This window comes from Acomys russatus, chromosome 10, assembly GCF_903995435.1.
Source record: "Acomys russatus chromosome 10, mAcoRus1.1, whole genome shotgun sequence".
Lineage (NCBI taxonomy): Eukaryota > Metazoa > Chordata > Mammalia > Rodentia > Muridae > Acomys > Acomys russatus.
This window is the reverse complement of record NC_067146.1, coordinates 75,215,320-75,236,082: the sequence shown is the minus strand read 5'-3', so window position 1 is coordinate 75,236,082 and position 20,763 is coordinate 75,215,320. Positions and strand designations below refer to the sequence as shown.

General features: G+C 43.9%; 1 protein-coding gene across 1 annotated transcript in view; it reads left to right on the top strand.

Annotated features, from left to right (window-relative positions):
- Positions 1-20,763, top strand: part of Cntnap2 (contactin associated protein 2) — a 2,113,217-nt gene that overhangs the window by 1,992,520 nt on the left and 99,934 nt on the right. Inside the window, exon 21 of the mRNA XM_051152463.1 lies at positions 1,156-1,249. Within this exon, the coding sequence (XP_051008420.1) occupies positions 1,156-1,249 (94 nt within the window). The remainder of the gene's footprint in view (positions 1-1,155; positions 1,250-20,763) is intronic.

Genomic DNA, 20,763 nt, shown 5'->3' with positions numbered 1-20,763 from the left:
CTAGGAGGAGTGAAAGGGAGGGGGACTAGGAGGAGTGAAGGAGGAGGACTAGGAGGAGTGAAGGGAGGGGGGGACTCTCGGAGGAGTGAAGGAGGGGGGACTAGGAGGAGTGAAGGGAGGGGGGTACTAGGAGGAGTGAAGGGAGGGGGACTATGAGGAGTGAAGGGAGGGGGACTAGGGGAGTGAAGGGAGGGGGGACTAGGAGGAGTGAAGGGAGAGGGAGACTAGGGAGTGAAGGGAGGGGAGACTAGGAGGAGTGAAGGGAGGGAGGACTAGGAGGAGTGTGAAGGGAGGGGGGACTAGGAGGAGTGAAGGGAGGGAGGACTAGGAGGAGTGAAGGGAGGGGGAGGAGGAGTGAAGGGAGGGGAAAGTGCGATTGGGCTGTAATGCATGAGAGAAGAATTTCAAATATGAGTGTGTCACAGAAAAGCTCTAAGAGCTCACGCCTGGGGAAGCACAAGGAGACCGTAACTGTCTTGAGAAGACAGAGGCCAGAATAAGGTGCCATGTGGGAACACGTGACACGCCATGGCCTTGGAAACTGTGACTTCATTGCTTGCACTTGGACACGGGGACTGTGACCAGTAATGTGCACTACTCCATCAGTCACTTTTGGGGACTTTCCTTTCTTCCACGTGGGAAGAACAAATTCTGCCAGAGAATATGTACAGGTTAACCACCCCCACTCCTACCCCCAGCCTCTAGGGAATCTGACTATGGCAGAAAAATCCATGTCCTTGTGAACCGCAGGAAGGCCATGTTAAACTACAGTGTGGGGTGCGGGTGGGGTGCCTCTGGGTGTCAGCATTCCTCTGGGGGAAGATAGCATCCAAAGGTGGAGTAAACAGTCCAGTGAGAGAATCCCCTTTAAGGCATAGTTATACAGCCCAGTCCAACTCACAGGTCAGCTCTGAAGATCAAATCAAGCAGGTTTTACTCCACGGAAGTGAAGGTAGCCAGCCAGTCACTGGGCTCAGAAAGGGTCTGCGCTCACCAAACTGTTTGCAAAGGAAGAGATGGCGTTCCCTTTCCCCAAGCTGGACTTCAGATGCTGTGCTGTTGAAGTAGTTTCTAGAAATGAGGTCTCAAAGAGGGACCCTATCACTCTTGGGATAGTGCCATATTCTAACAGTGTGCCTCACGTTCTTCCTACAGCTGGACCATTACCCTGCGGTGGGCTACCATCTACCCAGCTCCTCCGACACGCTCTTCAATTCTCCCAAGTCGCTCTTCCTTGGAAAAGTTATAGGTAAGCCTTTGGTTCCTCAAAAACAAACTGAGATATGCCTGGCACAGTCTTACACTAGATGGTATGAATTTTTTGCTTTTTTTTTTTTTTTTTTTTTTTTTTAACTATAGATCTCTCTCAGTAAGACCAACCCTGAGCATCTCAGACAAGGAAACCCAGGTAGTGGTTGACAGTGGCTGGCGGGAGTGTTATGCAATCCTCTTCGGGGTATTGCTGGTGCGATACATGGAGGCTGTTAATTACACCTTTGATGTGCACTCTGATTAACACAGGGGGCATCTCAGGCAGTGCCTGAAATGGGACCAGCATTATATGGTGTAGTATAAAGTAAGATGCAGTTAGCAACTCCCAGCTTCCCTGTGTAAAATTTGTCCTTTGATGTATAAAAGGCCTGTGCCTATGCACAACTGTGAGTCTAATGTCATTTGCATATTAGAAAGCCGTCAGGCAGAGGGTGGAATTTATAATCACCTTTGTCGTTCTCTTCTGTGTAAGAAATGGGAGCTATCTGGGGAAAAAGGCAGGTGCTATTGTTCACGAATATTTTTGGTGTTTCACATGAAGACAACTGTGCGGGCTGGTTTTGTGTGTCAAACAAGCTGAGGTCACCAGAGGGAAAGTAGCTTCAGTTGAGGAAACGTCTCTGTGAGCTCCAGATGTAAGGCGTTCTTCTCATTTAGTGACCAATGGGAGAAGGCCCAGCCCGTTGTGGGTGATGCCATCCCTGGTGGTCCTGGGCTCTCTAAGAAAGCAGGCTGAGCAAGCCATGGAGAGCAAGCCACAGAGAGCAAGCCAGTAAGCAGCACTCCTTCGTGGCCTCTACATCAGCTCCAGGTCCCCGCCCCGTCTGGGTTCCTGTCCTGACTTCCTTCAATGACAAACAGCAATGGAGAAATGAGAGCTGAATAAACCCTTTCCTCTCCAACTCGCGTTTTGGTCCTGATGCTTCATCTCATCCATAGGAAGCCTAGCGAGGACACCAACTCAATTTCTCTTTACTGTGAGAATGTCTGTCGTGAAGTAGATTTCAGTGTCAGCACGAAGCCCAGCCCACACCTCAAAGGGGAGAAGAGACCACTTCTCCCATAGGGATGAGCCTGGCCAGGGAACACACTTCAGATCACCCCCAAAGAACGTGCTCCAATGTGGAAACAATTAAATGAGCCTTTAAACCACAGGGCATGTCATAAATCAAAGCACTTTTCAGACACATGGGTGGGACATCAAGTTGACAGGTCACAGCGAGGCAGGAGAATTCTGTTAGGTCTTATCTGATGGTAGTCTTAGCTTTAGGGTTGGTGGAAGACAGTGCTCTGTGAAGGCATTCGGAACTTCCACCTGAGTGAAAGTGCGCTAGGTGGGCAATCAGTAATTAGTAGGAGGACTAGAGATAAGAGCCTGGATAACTTGGTTCTGGGTCTGCAGCATTCCAGCTGTTCACCATCACAAAGTTCTCATCTGTCCATCAGCCTTTCAAATATTTGACATAGATATGGCATTTTTTTCTGGGCACTTTCGTTCACAGGGGTATCATAGAGACTGGGGTAGAGGTCACTCTGTCCAGAGGGCACTGGCAATGATATTTCACCAGACAGCTTTGCCCATTGTACAGTATGCCAATTTGTGAAGACACGGGTTTTTCTGAAACTGAATTTACTTACAAGGCAGCCAGACATGAGCCCATATGCAACTCCTCAAGATAAGGTTTGGGGGTTTTCATAAGGATGTTCTGAGGTGTAAGGGGATGTGGCCAGAGGTAAAGAGAGGTGAAGTAATCTGTAGCTTGCAGATGTACAATCTGTCTTCATAGCTCTTCATGGAATACATGTTCCAAAAATGGCCCTGATAGTGTGATCTGTATGTAGAGTGTGGGGTCTTGTGATGTCAAAGGTTGCCTGTCAATCACTTATGCAGACCCAAAAACACAGGGCTTCAATGAATTTGAGCTAGGCAAGGATATCTGGAAAACACAACCTAATCTGTCTTCACCAAGGTAACCTACTATTAATCCCAAAGATGGGAGGAGAAAGACCACTGTCCCAAATCATTATGGCCAAATTAATTAAACCAAGCAATTAATTAAGCAAGGTTTTTTATTCATACACACAAGCTGCCTCTCCCTAAGGCGGAGTTAGAGTGGTCCATAAGGTGGGGGGGTCTAGAGGTTAGCACTGGGTGTGAGGGAGACACAGTTTTTATAGCTCAGTGATGGGGGTTTCCACATGGGGGGTTTAATGGGCAAAATAGGCGTGGTTACAGGAACAGAAGACAAGAAGGTGGTCAAAACAAGGTAGTCATAGCAACCTTTTGAAAAAAGGTAGGGTTGCAAGAGGTCATTACAACTTTATGAAACAAAGATATCATTGCAAGATGGCCATAAGTTGGTCATAACAACAGATGCTCATAACAACAACTGACCATAATAACCTCTGAAGCAAAGGCACGGTTGCTATTTCCAGAAGCATGTAGTACATACCCATTTGTAGCTCACGTTGCAGGTGAGGTATAGCCCAGCCCTTGAGAAATAGAGGTTTAATCATAAACAGGAAATGAGCCTAATTGTCTTTATTTAAAAAATGGCTTTTAAAACTAAGATGGAGGCAGGCTGGTTCCTCACTACCACGCCTTTGATGAGCAGCCTAGAGTCAACCAGCAGGGTCTCTCACTTTACTATTTACTTAATGAGACTCCTCAAAACTACTGGGTAAGCTGAGAACAAAAGGCTGAAAGCTTCTTGGGGTTTCCTAATCCTAAAGGAAAAGACTTCACTCGAAAGGGACAATAGCTCATGTCTCTTACAGGTGAAAAGAATTGGTTAGTTTCATTATAGAGACTTGGTTCCATCAATCAGAATACTAGTTAAAATATGGCTACGTGGTCACAGAATATGAGGGACAAACAGGAGTCTGAACCTGTAATGAAAATAATAATGAACCTTTGCATAGAATCTCAACTTTCAGAGACTCCATTTTAAGCACTTCAATGATATTTGACCTTCATCACAGTTCTGGGCGGTGTTGCGATTATTATCTGTCTCCCTTCATAGATGACAAAGAACAGGCACAAATATGTAAAGTAGCTGCCCACGGCCACCTGGCTGACAAGTAGCAGCTCTGACCTTGAAGCCAGGCAGCAGGCCTGAAGACAGCTCCTGACTACTGTGCTGTTGTCTCTGGGGCCGATGACACAGAAATAAAGAGGAGAAAGACGGCGAGAACTGATGGGGAAATGCAAGGCTAAGGTTAGACCAACAGGCGCTGAGGTTTCTATAATGTGCCAGAAAGTGGCGAAGACCTTTCTTAGAACCGGGAACATATCCATCCTGTTGCTCAGTGAGACAGGCCACCTGGCCAGTATATAGAACCCAAGAGGGAAAGGCTGCCTACTCTGTCAGTAGATAGGGTGATTGATAGCAAAGATGGAATTGGAACAAGATGAGGAATGCAATCTATTGCCTGTCAGGCCTTAGACTTCTGTACAATATGAACAAATAATTAAATAGCTACTCTTTAATCCCTTGTTCCTAAACATGCTGTCGTGATGCCAAATATGGGTCTAAGTACATTGTCCTTGGTGGTGGTTTCTAGTAGTTTTGGGGGGGCTTTTTTTTTTTTGCACAATTTTATGAAACAAGAATAGAAGACAAATTATGTGACATAATCATGTTCTGTACATGAACATGATGAGTAAATGTCACAGCAATTAAATGAAACAGGATCTGTGATTATTGTCCCCTCTTACACATGAGACTGGGGGTTACTCATCTGATGTGTGGGTAAGTGGTTTTGAAGTCACACTACCCTGAACATGCCCTATCTCATTTGAAGTGGACCCGTCAGAAATTGGCGCTCCTCCTCACTGATCAGTGAATCCCTGTAGATCAAAACAGGAGCAACACTGAATGAATGAATGTTGAACTCGTGAAAGATCATACGAAAAAAATCAGGAAAAATACCTTTGATGTAGCATATGGTGACATAGTGTGTAGTGACATACAGGAATGTCATCACAGAGACGGCACTGCAGTTCTCATCTGCCTTGCAGACTTGTCCTTTGTTGAGGGTTTTTTGCTTTTGCTTGCTTGCTTTGATTTGCTTTGCTTTGCTTTGCTTTGCTTTGTTTTAATCAGAGATCTGGTAATAATGAACTAGAAAGTATGCAGGCCTAGGAATCAGGCAGAGCTAGATATACTTGAATTCAGGCCTGTCTGTAACAAAAATCTCATTCCTCTTGTTCTAGTACTTTGTAGCTTTAACCTCTCAGAGTCTGAAAATTCTCGAATGCATCATGGAAAACTCGTATGTCTGCTTCTAGGTTGTTAGGTCCCTGAGGATAAAGATTGCAGACTTTTTTTTTTTTTAAACTGATTTATCAATAGTATCCAGCCAAACATATAAAAAATGCTTAAAGAATATTTGTGAAGTAAATGAATTACCCTTTTAATATTAATCTGGCAACCCTTGGGAGAGGGCTTGTCCACACAATGCTCGATACGCAAATAATTAAAGTATTGCCACTATTGCATGCCAGCTGTGTGCCAGCCACCTTGTCGTCTGATGTGTGTATAACGTTCTCTCTATGCCCCCCTAACAGCACTGCAGCCTCACCAGCCCCACTCACTAGAAACAATGCCCCCCCCCCCCAGGATGTGACAGCCAGGAAAGGCTCCGGACATTACCAAATGTCCCCAGGATGGCAGAATCATCACCAGTTGAGAGCTACTGGCTTAAAGTGACTCAGCTAATGCATGGCAAGCTGGTGTTGGAAAAGCGTGATGCCTGGCCCATGACCCAGGCTGTGCTGGCTGGTGACACACTGAATACACAGTTTTGCTGCTAGAAGCAAAGAAGATACAGAGGCAAAACAAGAGCGTACGGGTGGCTGGGCAGGCTGCTTTCGACCACCTTGTCAAACAAATAGCCCTTAAATGTGTGGTCACTTAGGATGGGCAGGACTGAGCATTTCTAAATTTCCCTTGAACGCAGCATATAGTTCAGCGAAAAACAAGCCGGGTGCATTTTCCAGATATGTAAATATGCTTCTGGAAAGATGAGTTGGGCTCCTAACAGATATCTCAGGCACTCCAAAGGTTGGACAACCCCTAGGGACCTGTGCTTTGTAGTTGCTGCTTTACTAGGTCAGCTGCTAATCAGAAAGTGATCCCATAAAAGGAGAAGGAGACAGATCTAAATAAATAACGCGGCTCCCGCTGAGCCCTTTAATGAGCACTGCCTGTGAAAGGATGCTTCTCGGGGATGCTTGATGAGGGAGGCCTCATCAAGGACGGTGTGGGCTTCCTAAAGGGAGTGGAAACAAAAGTGAGATCATGGTCTGCCTCAGAATTTTAGCGAGGGTGCTTCTGTGACTCTGAGCCCTTCTAGCGGCAAGTCAGGTCCCCAGTAAAGGCACACAAAATCCATCAAAGCGAGTTATGTCTATTATCATTTGCTACCTGAATGATGTCCTAGATTTCATGAGTCCGTTATCTCTCAGGAAGTGTAGTATGAAACCTGAGGGATTTGGAGAGAGTCCTCCAGCTGTTCTCCGTTTCCAATAGTTCCATCAGCACCCTGAGTAAAGGCACTAGTGCCACATTTAACAACAACACAAACCTGGTGAAAGCCTTTAAAAAGTATCTTGACAAGGTAGAATGATGGGATATAAATAAAGAAGGAGATCGGAGATTCCCAGAATCAAGAGAAAACTCAGGTGGGCGGTTTGATGTGAGCGGCGTCCGTGGTGACTGATTCTTTAGGGAGTCTAATGCAGAGCGATTTAGGGATAGCGTATCTGGGGTAAGATATCAGTCTCCTGAGACGTCCGCATAGATACAGACCCATAAGGGAACAATCAAAAGGCCTGGGAATGTTTATCCAGGAAGAGTTATGACTTGAGGCAAGCTGAAGTCTTAATACAGGTTTGAAGGGAGACACTCCATCTCTGTAAGTGGAATGGCCACCCCCTCCCAAAGGGGCAGCATCTGCTTTGAGGTGGTGAAGTCTGTAGACTAGAGGGTATTCAAAAAGACAGCCAGTGGAGATTTGATCCCTACAATAGGAGCTTACTGGAGAGAGTAAATTCAAACTAGACAAAGCCTGCACGCCTTTGAAACTTCAAGATACATGGTAAGGATATGCTTTTACGAATGAGTGAGAAATGCAGTATCCGTTCACAATCTGAGATGTCAACTACATTCAGTGTTGCTCAATACCCTCTGCTGTATGAACATATCACGCGTAGGAATTTAGGCTCAGCATACTGTGCATCACATCGCTGCAAATTCTGTTATTGATCAGACTACCAGTACGCTCAGGGTGGCAGTATTTATTTTCATTTTAGAGAGTGATTAGCCTCTTTTATTAATTTTTCAAGCGAGCTCTTTGGACCTTTGTCATAACTCAGGCTGATATAGAATCACAGTGAAGTGGATCTATTCTACTGTAAAAGGACAATATGGCCTCTGCCTGTGTCCGAGAGGCCACACTTGGGAAGAAGCCAACTACTCATGAAATGGGATCCCCGCTTTACTGACCATTATTGCTTCTTGGTGGGAGGATTTGGGGTGGCAAAATCCAGAGTGAACTGCTAAGCTGACTTTAATACAGTTTGAAAGTCATGCTGGTCCTAGAGTCTAACAATTGCCCACCTACTGTGCTGTCCAAGGCCACTCTGATAGGAGATGTGTCTCCTGGTGTCCACTCTGTGATCTCCTCTGTAAGCCATATTACAAATGTGACAATCCCATGCTACTTTTTGGTAATAAGAAATCCTTATATTCTGGGCCTTTCCAAACCTTCTAGAACTTTGGCAATGCCTCACACAGCAGGAAATGGCATATTTAATTCACCCATTGATCAAAGATGGAGTAGGCATTAGACAGATAATTGGATATTTCTAGCCAAGGGGTTATGAACCGGAAAAGCACGTATTGTTTCCATGATAGAAGATTCCATTGCAGATACAAGACCCTCTAAAGCTTCTGTTTCCCTTACTACTCTGGCGTGGTGACAAATAAGCCTCAGACAGTGGTTGTTCCACACACCTGGGACCTATGACCACAATGAAGAGAGAACCCTGTTTATTCATGATGAATATATACCATGAAAATAAACAAGCAAACACTAACCCTTGCTTTGTAAGCCATGATTAGTACACGGCTGTCTGTTACTGTGGCACAGCCTCGCCTGCCCTGATTGGCACACAAAGATTGCCATGAGGAAGACACTCGCGTCTTCACACTTGTTCTTCAGGTCTTAACATTCCATTTCCCAACTATGTGGCCTTTGCCAGCTACTCCTGCTTCTCATTTCATTTATCTGCTTCCTCTTGTGTAAAGTAGCAACACTTGTGCCCTTACTTAGAATAATAACATTTAATGGGAGCACAGTATATGCCTCGTATTATGCCTATGACACGTATCAACCGTTTCTAATCCATCATAATGAAACAAGTGAAACAAGTGTATATTTATCACATCCAGTGTGAGGCATTGTGTAAGTAACTCACTGGTGATTTCAATGGTGACCAAGTCTCCTTACAGAGACTTTGGGGAGCTCAGGTTTTAGCTGCAAGAGAAAAAAAAATGGGCAATTAGAAGGGCAAGTGGCAAGACAAGGGAAAGATGAAGTCTAGGTGTTTCCATACAGTCTAGTCACAGGTTGAGAGATTCAACACCATGGTATTGGGAAATCAAGAAAAGAGCCAAGATTGCGGTACACAGTAGGGTCGGAGAAGCATTCTTGCTGATTGTGCTCTGCACAGTCAGGGCAGCAACAAGACCAAATGAATTCTTGCACCTTGGATCACAAGGGATGTACGTGTTAGCCAGGTCAAAAGTGACATTATCTAGGAATGTACATGGCATATTGCCAGCTAGTATCAGAGCATTAGAAACATTCCTGGGGCCAGGGGCCATTTGCAAAGCCCCATGTACCATTCTAGCAGTTTGGTCTGAGTGAGAAAAGCTGCCCTAAGGAACTGTGAGGCAATCATAGAAGTTCTGATTAAAGGTGGCATCAGTCACGCTGAGCTTATGCCTATGCCGGAGTTCTCCGACAGCACTCAGTTGAGTCCAGGAGTAAGAGACAGCATGTGAGCCTCAGAGAGAACTGATCTAGAAACATGAATCAGAGACATGAATGATAACTTAGAATGATTTAGACAAAGAAGAAGAGTGGAGTGGGGTCTTAATCACTGTCCCATTGCTATAAGAGACGCCATGATTGAGGCAGCTTATAAAAGGACTCACTAAATCGGGAGCTTGCTCAGAGCTTCAGATTAGTCCATGACCATCATAGAGGGAGTGTGGACACCTAGGCAGGTGGGCATAAAGGTGCTGCAGAAGTAGCTGAGAGCTCACATCCTGATCAGCAGTCAGAAGGCAAAAGAAATAATGAGACTGGGTCAAGCATGGCTTTAGAAACCTTAAAGCTCACCCCAGTGATGCACCTCCTCCAATAAAGACACGCCCACTAGTCCTTCCCAGACAGTTCCCCTAACTGGAAACAACCAAACATTCAGACCTAAGAGCCTGTGTTTGTGGGGGCGGGGGGGAGGTCATTCCCGTTCAAACTACCCCACTGGAGGGCAGGAAAATAATTTTTTAAATTATTCTGTTACTGTGTAAGTCAATCAAAACTCTATCTCCAGAGAATAGATGCCAGCTTGCTCCTCCCTCACACATTCTGCGGGCTGACTGGTGGTTGCTCTGACTTATTTGGTTTCAGCTAGATCATAAAGACTTGATGCTCTAAAGCCTAGCTTCTTAATCCGTGGATCACAACCTTACCTGGGATCATGTAACTGAATGTAAGTCACACACACACACACACACACACACACACACACACACACACACACACACACACGCAAACATGAAACATTTGCGAACATACCACAACTAAAATTTAAAACTCAAGCACATACTGAGTCCAGGATGTTTCTGGCTGAGCTTACCCTTGGTTCTGAAGACATAAGGAATCTCTTTGCACTGTGCACACCCCTAACCCTTCAACACCAGTGAACCCAGCCCGAATCACTGGGAATCCAGACTAGCAGGTGTCGTGAGCTAGTTTTTCCTGTATATGCAAAGGTTTCTGCTCTAATAGAAGCATGGTGGTTTTGTTAGAGCCTAAAAAGTTACACACAGTACTTTTGCTTTTGGTTTTTAGTCAGAAGCTGACACCCAGCACAGATTCTAGAAAAAAGAGAGCAAACTGAATGTTACAATTGTATGGCGGCACGGCCACATTGCAAAGGAACATGTGGAATGGGAAGGCTGCTGTGGTACTCTTCCGTGAGAGAAATGTGAGGAGCCACAAATTTCATTTAAAAGTAGTCAAAATAGAGAAGTGATGAAACAGATGGCACAGAGCAGGAGCAGGGACCATGCTACCTTTGTAGGTGGAGCCCCATGTCCTGCTCTGCCTACATAGTTGCAGTGCAGTCTACCAGGACAGGAGTCCATCATCGGCAACGCTCACCTCTGCTCTAGCATGTGACCCTGTGTGAGTTGACAAATTGTGTGCTAGCCGTCTCCTGCTGGGTTCTCTCGGGAGAAGCCTTGAGAGTTAGGTTGGACTATACAAGAATGCATGAAACTCAAGTAGAGAAATGAAAAAAATAATCCAGAGTCAGAGTCAGAGACATTGACAGACAGAGACAGAAACAAAGAGACAGACAGAGAAACATTGCTAAGTTCTCACCATTGTGGGCAACTAAACCATGGTCCCTAGAAAGTGGTGCAGATTCCATGGGTCTCTGCTGAGGCATCAGGAAGTCTTGGTCAGGACTCCACCTACCAATCAGGACAGAGTGCTGTTTCCAGGGGTGCTGCAGCCCTGCCTTCCATTCATACCCAACGTGCTCCCAAAGCTGAAGAGTATGCAAATGAATACCAGTCAATGTTCTGCGGAGCCAAAGGGGAATGCGGTGTGCTTACAGCATCCACCACCGTGGTACACGGCATAACTTGGCTGTGCAGTCCAAGTGCGGGGTCTTTTTGTGCCTGTGACGAACTGACACTCCAGGGTCACAAGGACAAGCTACTGGCTGTGCAATCTGGTTTAAAGTTGTCTCTGACTTCATATTTAAACATGCCTTCCTGCCTTAAACATGTTCTTTCTAGAACACAAATGTTGTCTCTCTAGTGACGTGCTCTATTTTCTCCATCCCTTCCTTGCTTCTTTTTTCCTTTCCTTCTTTTCTTTTTTTAAATTTTATTTTATTAATTTATTCTTATTACATCTCAATGTTTATCCCATCCTCCCATTCCTCCCTCCCTCCTATTTTCCCCTTACTCCCCTCCCCTATGACTATGACAGAGGGGGACTTCCTCCCCCTGTATATGCTCATAGGGTATCAAGTCTCTTCTTGGTAGCCTGCTATCCTTCCCCTGAGTGCCTCCAGGGGACATGGTCAAATATGAGGCACCAGAGTACGTGTGAAAGTCATATCCCACTCTCCACTCAACTGTGGAGAATGCCCTGTCCATTGGCTAGATCTGGGAAAAGAAGGACAATACAGGCCGTAAACTTCAAAACCCTTCTTTTCTTTTTACGATAGAATTTCATGTAGCCTAAGTTTGCCTCAAAGTCCCTATGTATTCAAGGATGACACTGGACTTCTGATCCTCCTGCCTTCTTTCCTGGGTAATTGGACTATAGACATGTACTAGAATATACTATGTAGGTGGGGCTGGGGATGAAACCCAGGGCTTCATCCATGCTAGGCGAGTACTCTACAAACTGAGCAACACACACACGCACACACACATACGCGCGCTTGCACCTACATGCACACATATGCATTCTTTTCTTTCTATAACAGGTTATCCAGGCATATAAAAGACCAAAGCGAGCAGGCAGCAATGTGAAGCTCATATGTTTACATAATGTGATGGACAGGGAGGGTCCTGGATTCATACCAGCCCTTGAGTTTGCACAGCCTGGCAGCTACTGGCCACCAGCCTAGCACTCTGTGTCTTCTAATGTCACTACATGCTCTTCTAGCCTTGGGGGTTAAGAGTTATCATAGATGAACTTTGAGTCCCACAGGGCACCTGCCCTCATCCTGTCATTACTGTTGTCCCCTCAGCTCCCATTGAGGACAAATCCATGAGTCCCTATGGTATCCTCCATGTTCCCCATGAAAAATTGTCAGTATATTTGGAGGTACTACCCCAGGATCCATGCAACTTGAACAAAAGTTGAAAATCTAGTTGTTGGTGGTGGTGGTGGGTTTTTTTTGTTGCTGTTGTTGTTTTTTGTTTTGTTTTTTTTTTGTTTGTTTGGTTGATTGGTTGGTTGGTTGGTTGGTTTTTTCTTTTGTTTTGTTTTGTTTTGTTTTTTGCCTCCCCATATAGTTGGATTGGCCCCTACAGTTTCTCCCAAAAGCTCTAGGGTCAATAGTAAGTAATACAAAAGCCTTCACCTTGAGTCTCCCTCGCCCTTCTCATTTCCTGCCCATGTCTCCTGCTGACCTGATGCCAGCTGAGGATTTTTGTTTCTCTTCCTGGGACTAGAGTTACCACAAGCATGCTCATCCCAAGGCACTGGCAGGCGTAAGACTGTAAACCAACTCCTGCAAGTACTTTTCAACCCTTTGATTTCTGTCCCACCCACTAGCATCCATGATCTCTATTTCTTCCATGGCAGGAATAGCAAAACCATAGAGAAAGGGGCACAGGGAGTGGTGAAGAACCAGAGCCACCTATGTAGACCCAATGTACTTCATTATCCTCAAATTCTCCTGCAGCCAAGTGATACCTGTGCTATCTCCATAGTTAAGTAGAAGAGTGGATACTGTCTCTGAGTCTCCCTGTGCTGCGGTTTCTCATTGCAAACTGTGAATAGAGATGCCTATTTGCTCAAAAGTATGTTGGGTGCTTATTCTTCTGGGTTTTCCAGGCAATGAGTGGTAGCTACACTTTTGGTTTGGCATGAGTGAGTTTAAATAGACAGAAAGCCTAAGTAAACAGATAAATAGCAAGAGAGGGAGAGGAAGGGGTTCAAGACATCTACTAGAAATCAACTAGGAAAACTGAGACAATCACCTAGAGTTCTGATTAAGCTTCTCTCCGTGGATAAGCTTCTATGGCTAAACTTCTGGATTCTCCTTACCACTGCAGCCATTTTTTTATATCATGGGTTAAAGAATAGTAGTAACCTTTGTAGGAAATGGCTCACTCAGTTTTGTTCTCAAGGGTACAGTGTTTTCATTCTTGAACTCTTTGGCTGTTATCTTCTCTTCCTGTCACAGGGTTAGTGTGGGTGCCACCTTATCTCCAAACACTTTGGGACAAAAATGCTTGGATCTAAAATGGGATGAAGAGGAACCCTACTAGCCTCTGCGTAAACTCAAATAGCACATGGCAGTCTAACAGTACAATGTACATTTCATTTGTTGGTCCTTCGTAATGATTAGGCAATGAAGAAAACATGAAAAGCCTTTGTCTTTAAGCTGTGCGTATTCTAATGCGCATAGATAAAGAGTGAAAAGAGAATTGTGGAAAAGAAGTACTAGCCAGCTGTAAGTGCTAAGAAGAAAGAAAATAAAGAGGGTAGAGAGAGAGAGAGAGAGAGAGAGAGAGAGAGAGAGAGAGAGAGGGAGGGAGGGAGGGAGGGAGGGAGGGAGGGAGGGAGGGAGAGAGGGAGGGAGAGAGAGAGCGCTAAGATAACCAGAAAATCCCTCTTTGAGGTAGTAATGCCCAAGGAGTGTCCTTAGCAAAATGAGAAAGACAGAGAGAGCTTGAGATTTGTGGCCTTGCAGGAAGACTGAAGGCAATCCAATTGCTGCATGAGGTGGAGACAAGCTTGGTTTGTCCAAAGGCAACAAGAAAACCCATGATCAATGGGCAAAGTAGGAGGAAACAGAGAAGTGAGAGTCAGCAGAAACCAAATTGTTCTGATAAAGACCCTGGAGAAGGTCTAAGCATGTATGTGACCTGATCTAAGAAGGACATGCCAACTGTTATGCCATCTTAACTATAAAAGGGTCAGGCAGGTGGAGGGACAAGAGGAAGACAGAAGGCAGTCACATGGCAGGTGCAGAGTTGAGATAAGCTAGAATGCTGTTGGGACTGCAGGAGGTGCAGTGGTGGTGGTGAAGACGTCCTTCAGTGTACCTTTCTCATGGGGCAACATCTAGCAGGTGTCTCCTAGGGGTGAGCACCTGAGACACTGACAGGTATGAAAGACAAGAAGAGGTAACCCACATTGCCAATGTTCACTGCTCTATTTCCTGCCTCCATCAGAACAGACTGGGAAATATACAGGGATCCATCAGCTGTCTTCATAAGCTGATAACTCTGTTCTTCTTCTCGAACTGTTAATAAAATGACTAATATATTTCTTAAAATGGATATGAAAGAATGTGGCAGGTGAACTGCCTGCTACTATATTCAAAGTGAGACCCTGATGGGTACTCGCTTCTAGCAATTCATCTCCACCCCCTGAAACATGGGAGGTGGCATATTGATAAATGGACACTAGGCAAACAGTTAATTGAAATTTCTGGTCAGTTGCCTTTGGATTTTATTATAATGACAAAGGCGGTAGTAAAACACTGATGGAAAATATGTTTTGAGTGATAAGCAAGAAGCAATATTAGAGTGAGAGGAAATTATGAAATTGTGAAAGGGAATGAATTATGAAATAGAGGAAATAAAGAAAAGATGATGAAATCTATACATCTAAATCTTCTGAAGGCCAAAGGAAATCTTTGCTTTAGATTCTCAACCTGTGGGTCTTGATCCCCTGAGGGGGGTGTCACATTTCAGATATTTACAGTATGATTCACAGTAGTAGCAAAATTGCAGTTATGAAGTAGGAGCACGGTGTTTTTAGGGTTGGGGTCACCACAACACACGAGAAACTGGATTGAAGGGTCACAGCACTCGGAAGGTTGAGAGCCACTGGTTTAGAAGACTATCACCCCGTGATTTATCTTGGAGTTGACTGCTCATTTTGTTATTTGCATTAATTTCCACTCTTAGGCATGTATTGGGCTTTGTTATGCCTGCCTCATAGGATTATGAGACCCCCCAAGAAAGAATTGATGGGCATTTTGCTGAGGAAAATTAGGCCTACTAAGTTTGAACTAATTGACCAAGTTTACGTGGCAGTATCTCAATATTGTGGCCAACATAACACTCTATTGTAATACTTTTTGCTTGTCCCACAGCTATAGCTTTAACAAGAAAAATGAATATTTATAGTGTCATGGCCTAAAAGCACTCAACAAACACTGGGTCAGAAAGTCTACCTGTCACACTTGCTGAAGAGGCTGAAACGGATGTTTCTGTATCTGAGTTCCAGTTTCTTAATTGTGAAGTATGGTCACATGATTATCATAGCGTCACTATGAGAATGGAACCTGTTATGGGGAATGTGATAGATTCAGCACGGGCCGAGGCCCATAGCAAATACTGAACACACCCTGGGCAGTATTGTAGCATGAAAAATCTGGGTCCTCTGCCACCTGATGAAGATAGTAACTCAGGAGTCAGAGAAATGAGAGAAGAAAAGGCTTTTTTTGGCAACGAGCCAGCAAGTTGAAAACAATACAAATGCTTATCTTGCCAGGAGTCACAAACACAATTGTCTATATGGGGTCTCACAAAGTCTAATCTTAGTTACAGCCATGTAGATACTAGAATGGTCATTCATTCTCACAGTCCTTGATTTTCTGATGGGGTTTCAAGGTTGTTCGCAGACCTTGGGGCATGCCAGGAGTTCCTGGTTCCTATAAATGTGAAGAGGGATCGATAACTGATGAGAAGGTTGCCTGGCTGCTGGGGCTCTTGATTTCCCTTTGTTCCTTTTTCTAAGCAAAGCTGGTTCTATCTGTTGTGTGAGGCATAAGACAGAGGTGTGTGGCCAGACAGAAGCAGTGAGAAACAGCCTTAGGAGTGTAGGATGGAGCTAACCCCTACTGGCCTCCCTATTGGCCGAGAGCCTTTGCTTTTAACTTACAGAACTAAAGGCAGTGCTGACCCCAAGACCAAGTCACTCAAATCAAGAAGAAACAAGTGACCAGTGGAAAATCTAGGAAATTTTGATTAAGGACACATTAATATTTTTATCTCTCCCCTTTGCTTTTCAATTTTGAATTATTTTTCTGACTAACAAAAGCATACAAAACAGTCACTGTAGTTGTAAAGCACTTCTATTTTAAATGGTATTTTTAGTTTGGATTCAACCAGACATCAAAAGTAGGGAAATTAGTTCTGTCCCAGGATGTCAGCCCACTCATCTTTGGCATGGGGCACATATTGGAATACTCAATTATTTTGAAGTAAATAAGCATTAGGAAGCAAAATTGCCTTTATTTTATCTCTCAGAAATGTTCCAGAACACAGAAAATGTTTGCATATTTTATATTCACGCAGTTGTCTATAATTATCCTGGATTTTATATCGGCAAATTAACCTGCGTGGTAAAAATTTCTGGTAAATTAAGAATAGTGGCTGTGGTGGTCCCTTTGTGGTCACTTGCAGATATTCAGAAAGTGATGCAGAATGTACTAGCGGTGTGCACATTTTCCGTGAGGTCACACGGACTAAGCTTTGCCTTGTTTCATTTCTGATACAGTAAATTGTCATTTTTATGATTGGCAGAAGGTCTTGCTTTTTACATCTTTGTGCTTTTTATTAGTGACATTGTCATTCAAAATGTTCTTAAAAGGAGCATTAAAATGCTATCACCTGTTCCTCAGCACAAGGTGGCTGTGACATGTTGAAGAAGATATATATGTTATCTAAGCTTTATTCCACCATGAATTCTACTGCTGTTGGCTATGAACTCAATGTCAATGAGTCAGCAGTACAGGTTAAATAAGGTGCTTTGAGACAGACGCACACATAAAGCAAAGCTCTCTGTCAATTAGTTGATGAACTGCTATAACTAGAAGTTTCCAGGAACCTAATTTTATATTTCCTTTAAGAACAGTATCCAGTGTTCTAATTTGGTATTTAGAGTGGATACGTAGAACAAAGGACAGTTTGTCACAGGGACTGGCTGCATTGCTCCTAACTGTTGTCACATAAATGTGATAGCACATTGTGTTATAGAGTTACACTTTAAGATGCCCATCTATAGCTAGTCTTACATATGATGTCTGTGGGGGTAAAGAAGAATTGTTGTTTCCAAATGAAGTAGAGTGTCACGAGCAAGCCAGAGTCTCCAAAGTAGACTCTGACCTCCTCCTACCTCATCACTTCTCAGTGTCTCCTAGGAGAAGGAACATGGCAGTATTTGGAGGACCAACTCAGGAATATAAAGAGCCTTTGCATAATGTTGCTAGTGGCCTAGAATTTAGACCTTGGGGCCTTGAAGGTCGACAGAGTGGAATAATAAGAATTTAAATCACCCTTCATTTGAATAGTGATCCTTGATGTTCTACAGTGCAGAGGCAGACAGAGACTCCCATCTGGCAAGCAGGCAGGCTGGTGCCCAGGACGTTCCTCCAACAGGGTCATAGCCATCTGTGTCTGGAAGGACTCGTGACCCCATTGGTTTTCCCACAACAGTTCAAAGGAAGAATAGAGCAGACATAATGAAAATATTTGCTAATAAGAGCTAGCCAGCTCTCAAAAACCCATACTGTATAAGTAATCTTGTCATTCTTGAAAGAAGTATTTGTAGCAAATATTTATATGACCATTAGATTCTGATTGTGGCACCTCTGTGCTCCAGAAATGAGATAAGGCTCCCGGGTCTAAGGAACACTGTTTTGCTTCTCTGACATGTAGCTATTAAAAAACTCACAGAAAGCGAGTCCTGGACAGGCAAGGCTACACATAGAGAGACCTTGTCCCCAAAACACACAAACAAAAATCACTCAGGGAATGGTGCCACCCACAATGGGCAGGCCTTCCCACCTCAACATAATCAAGACAATGTCTCATAGACATGGCCACAGGCCAAGCTCTTCGAGACAATTCCTTATTGAGACTCACTTCCCAAGTGATAACACATTGTGTCAAATTGACAACTGAAACTAACCGTAGCATCTCCCACTGGATATGTGAGGAAAGAGACTTATAGAGCTTAAAGTGACATGGGTTAAGTTACATACCTAGTAGAGGCTGGACCCAGGACAGGTCCTCCTGTGCTTGCTTGTGTCTGTTGTCTGTTACTTTGTGAAAGAGGAAAGACCTGGGAAGTTTAAACAGAACCATGGTAGTTTCTGCTAACATTTCTTCTCTCTCCCTTCTTCCTTCCACCTGTCCCTGTTGGTTTCAGAGTCTCCATCACCTTTAGTGAATAGCAGTCTTCGGGCTATCTGAAATCCCTGGCAGAGTGGACTCTCTGCACGTTGAAAAACCTGACTTCAAAAACACTAGCTAACATGAAAAGTGAAATAGGAACCAGGAGGGAAATAAATGCCAAACAATGACAGGATCAGCACCTACGCATACACTAAGTTGTGTGCACTTAATCACTAGTTTTTAAATGTCATATGTTTTATGGATATTTCTTATTATTGAATATATAAATTAGTATATAAAATAATAAGATATTTTATCCACTTGAAAATTTAATTTATTAAATTAGCTAATTAAAAGTAACTGATATCCAGATAAGAGCGAAGGGATTACAATTGAGATGTAATATAAATAAATTATAATAAAAAATAAATTCTAAAAAGCAACTGATATCCAATTAACAACAAAGAGACCTAGTTGTGCAAATGATTCATGTGGCTTAGGAGTTTGAAGACTTAATGTCTTAAGGTATTTTAGACTTTCAGGAAAAAATTAAGTAGAAGGTACACAAGTACCCATTTGCCCCAACCCCCTGGTCCCAGGCATTCCGTTTCCCTGTGAGTGATGATATCTTACCACATCATAATTAAGTTTGATGTTTAGTGTTTGCCACACATAGTACATTTCGTAATATTTTAAAGCATTTAGTGTGTGTGGTATGTGGGTGTGGGTGTGTGGGTATGTGGTGTGGGTGTGTGTGGTGTGTGTATGCGTGGTATGTATGTGTGGTGTGTGTGTGTGTGTGTGTGTGTGTGTGTGTGTGTGTGTGTGTGTGTGTATACATACACACTGCTCCCATGTGGAGGTCAGAAGACAACTTTCAGGAATTTATTCTTTTTCTATCATATATGTCCTGGACATCGGGCCAGGTGACGAGTGCCTTTACCCTCTGAGCCATCCTGTCAGAACTTTTCTCATCCGTAATGTCCATTCTGTGAGCTTGGACTAATGTAAGGTGACAACTATCCACAAAGCTTCCTACAAAGTCTCCACACCCTGCATCCTCATCCTTCACCATCCCTGGCTTCCTGGTCACCACCATCACCTTCCTGTCTCCATGGTGACCTGATGTAGTTGGACTCACAGTGTAGAGCCTTTCTGGGCTGGCTGCAACTCTCTGTAGCATGTCTTCAAGTTTCCTGCCTGCCTTTTCATGAGTTAACTGAGCTCATTTCTCTCTATTGCTAAGTAATATTCCAGCCATATTTTCTGAGAAGAAAATAAAAGCATAAAGAAGGTAAGTTTGAAGAGCCACTCTGGGGAAAAGGATAAAATGGATAAGTTGCTCACTTCTCTTGGACCTACGCGCATCACAGCTCTTTGGTTAACTAAAGGCAGCTGGTGCCCCTACATCAGTTGTCCCTCTTTCTTGGCTCACATTTCCAGTCACTGTACTCCCAAAGCTGCTACTTTTTAACAAATGGACACATAACCTCTGCAAGGTAGTGTAATAGTCTTGGAATAAATTGGGTGGGGGTGGGGGAACCACACCAATTCGTTGCCTGCTTTTGCATATTCTGTGAGGCTATCTCACTGTGACACCTTAGAGTTCATACATCGAAAATCACTGCAGCCCCTGACCACGCTTCTTTTCCAGTTCATCTAAGGTGGCTACAAAACCTTTCCAAAAAGGCTTTTAAGGTTTCCAGAAGTGGCTCATAGCCACAATTCAATTACACTTAGCAAATATTTCTTATATAACCACTGATATGCTTGAGGTTGGCTTTAGGATCTGTTATTTTTATTTCCTATTGATTTTACTTTTTAATACGATCAGATTAAAATATCTTCATGTGGAAAACTGCAGAGGAAAGAAAACAAAAGAATGAAGAATGAGAGGGGAATTGTGGGTAATGAATTTTGAATGCATGGGACCTCAGCTGGTGGGATCCCCCTCAAGAAGTACCGCCACCACTCCTTCGATGACCTCATATCCTAAAGGTGCAAGTCTCCCATGCCAGGCATCCCTGAAAGACCCTAGAAGTTCAACATGTTCAACAATTCCTTTTGTACTTGGGCCCCTAAGAAGGTTTTGGTGGCGCCATCCGTACACAGTTGTACCACCAACGCAAGCAGGACTGTCTAAAGGGCTGTGTGAACCATTGTGGAAGGGAGGATTAAGGCCTTTCTTGCATTTGTACTCTTCTACTCATGCCTAAGAAGTGAGACAGCAAATTTTGTTCTCAACAAACACGGTTAGCCCCAACCCATCTGGCCATGCTGATGTTTTGTACAGGTGGCTCGTAGG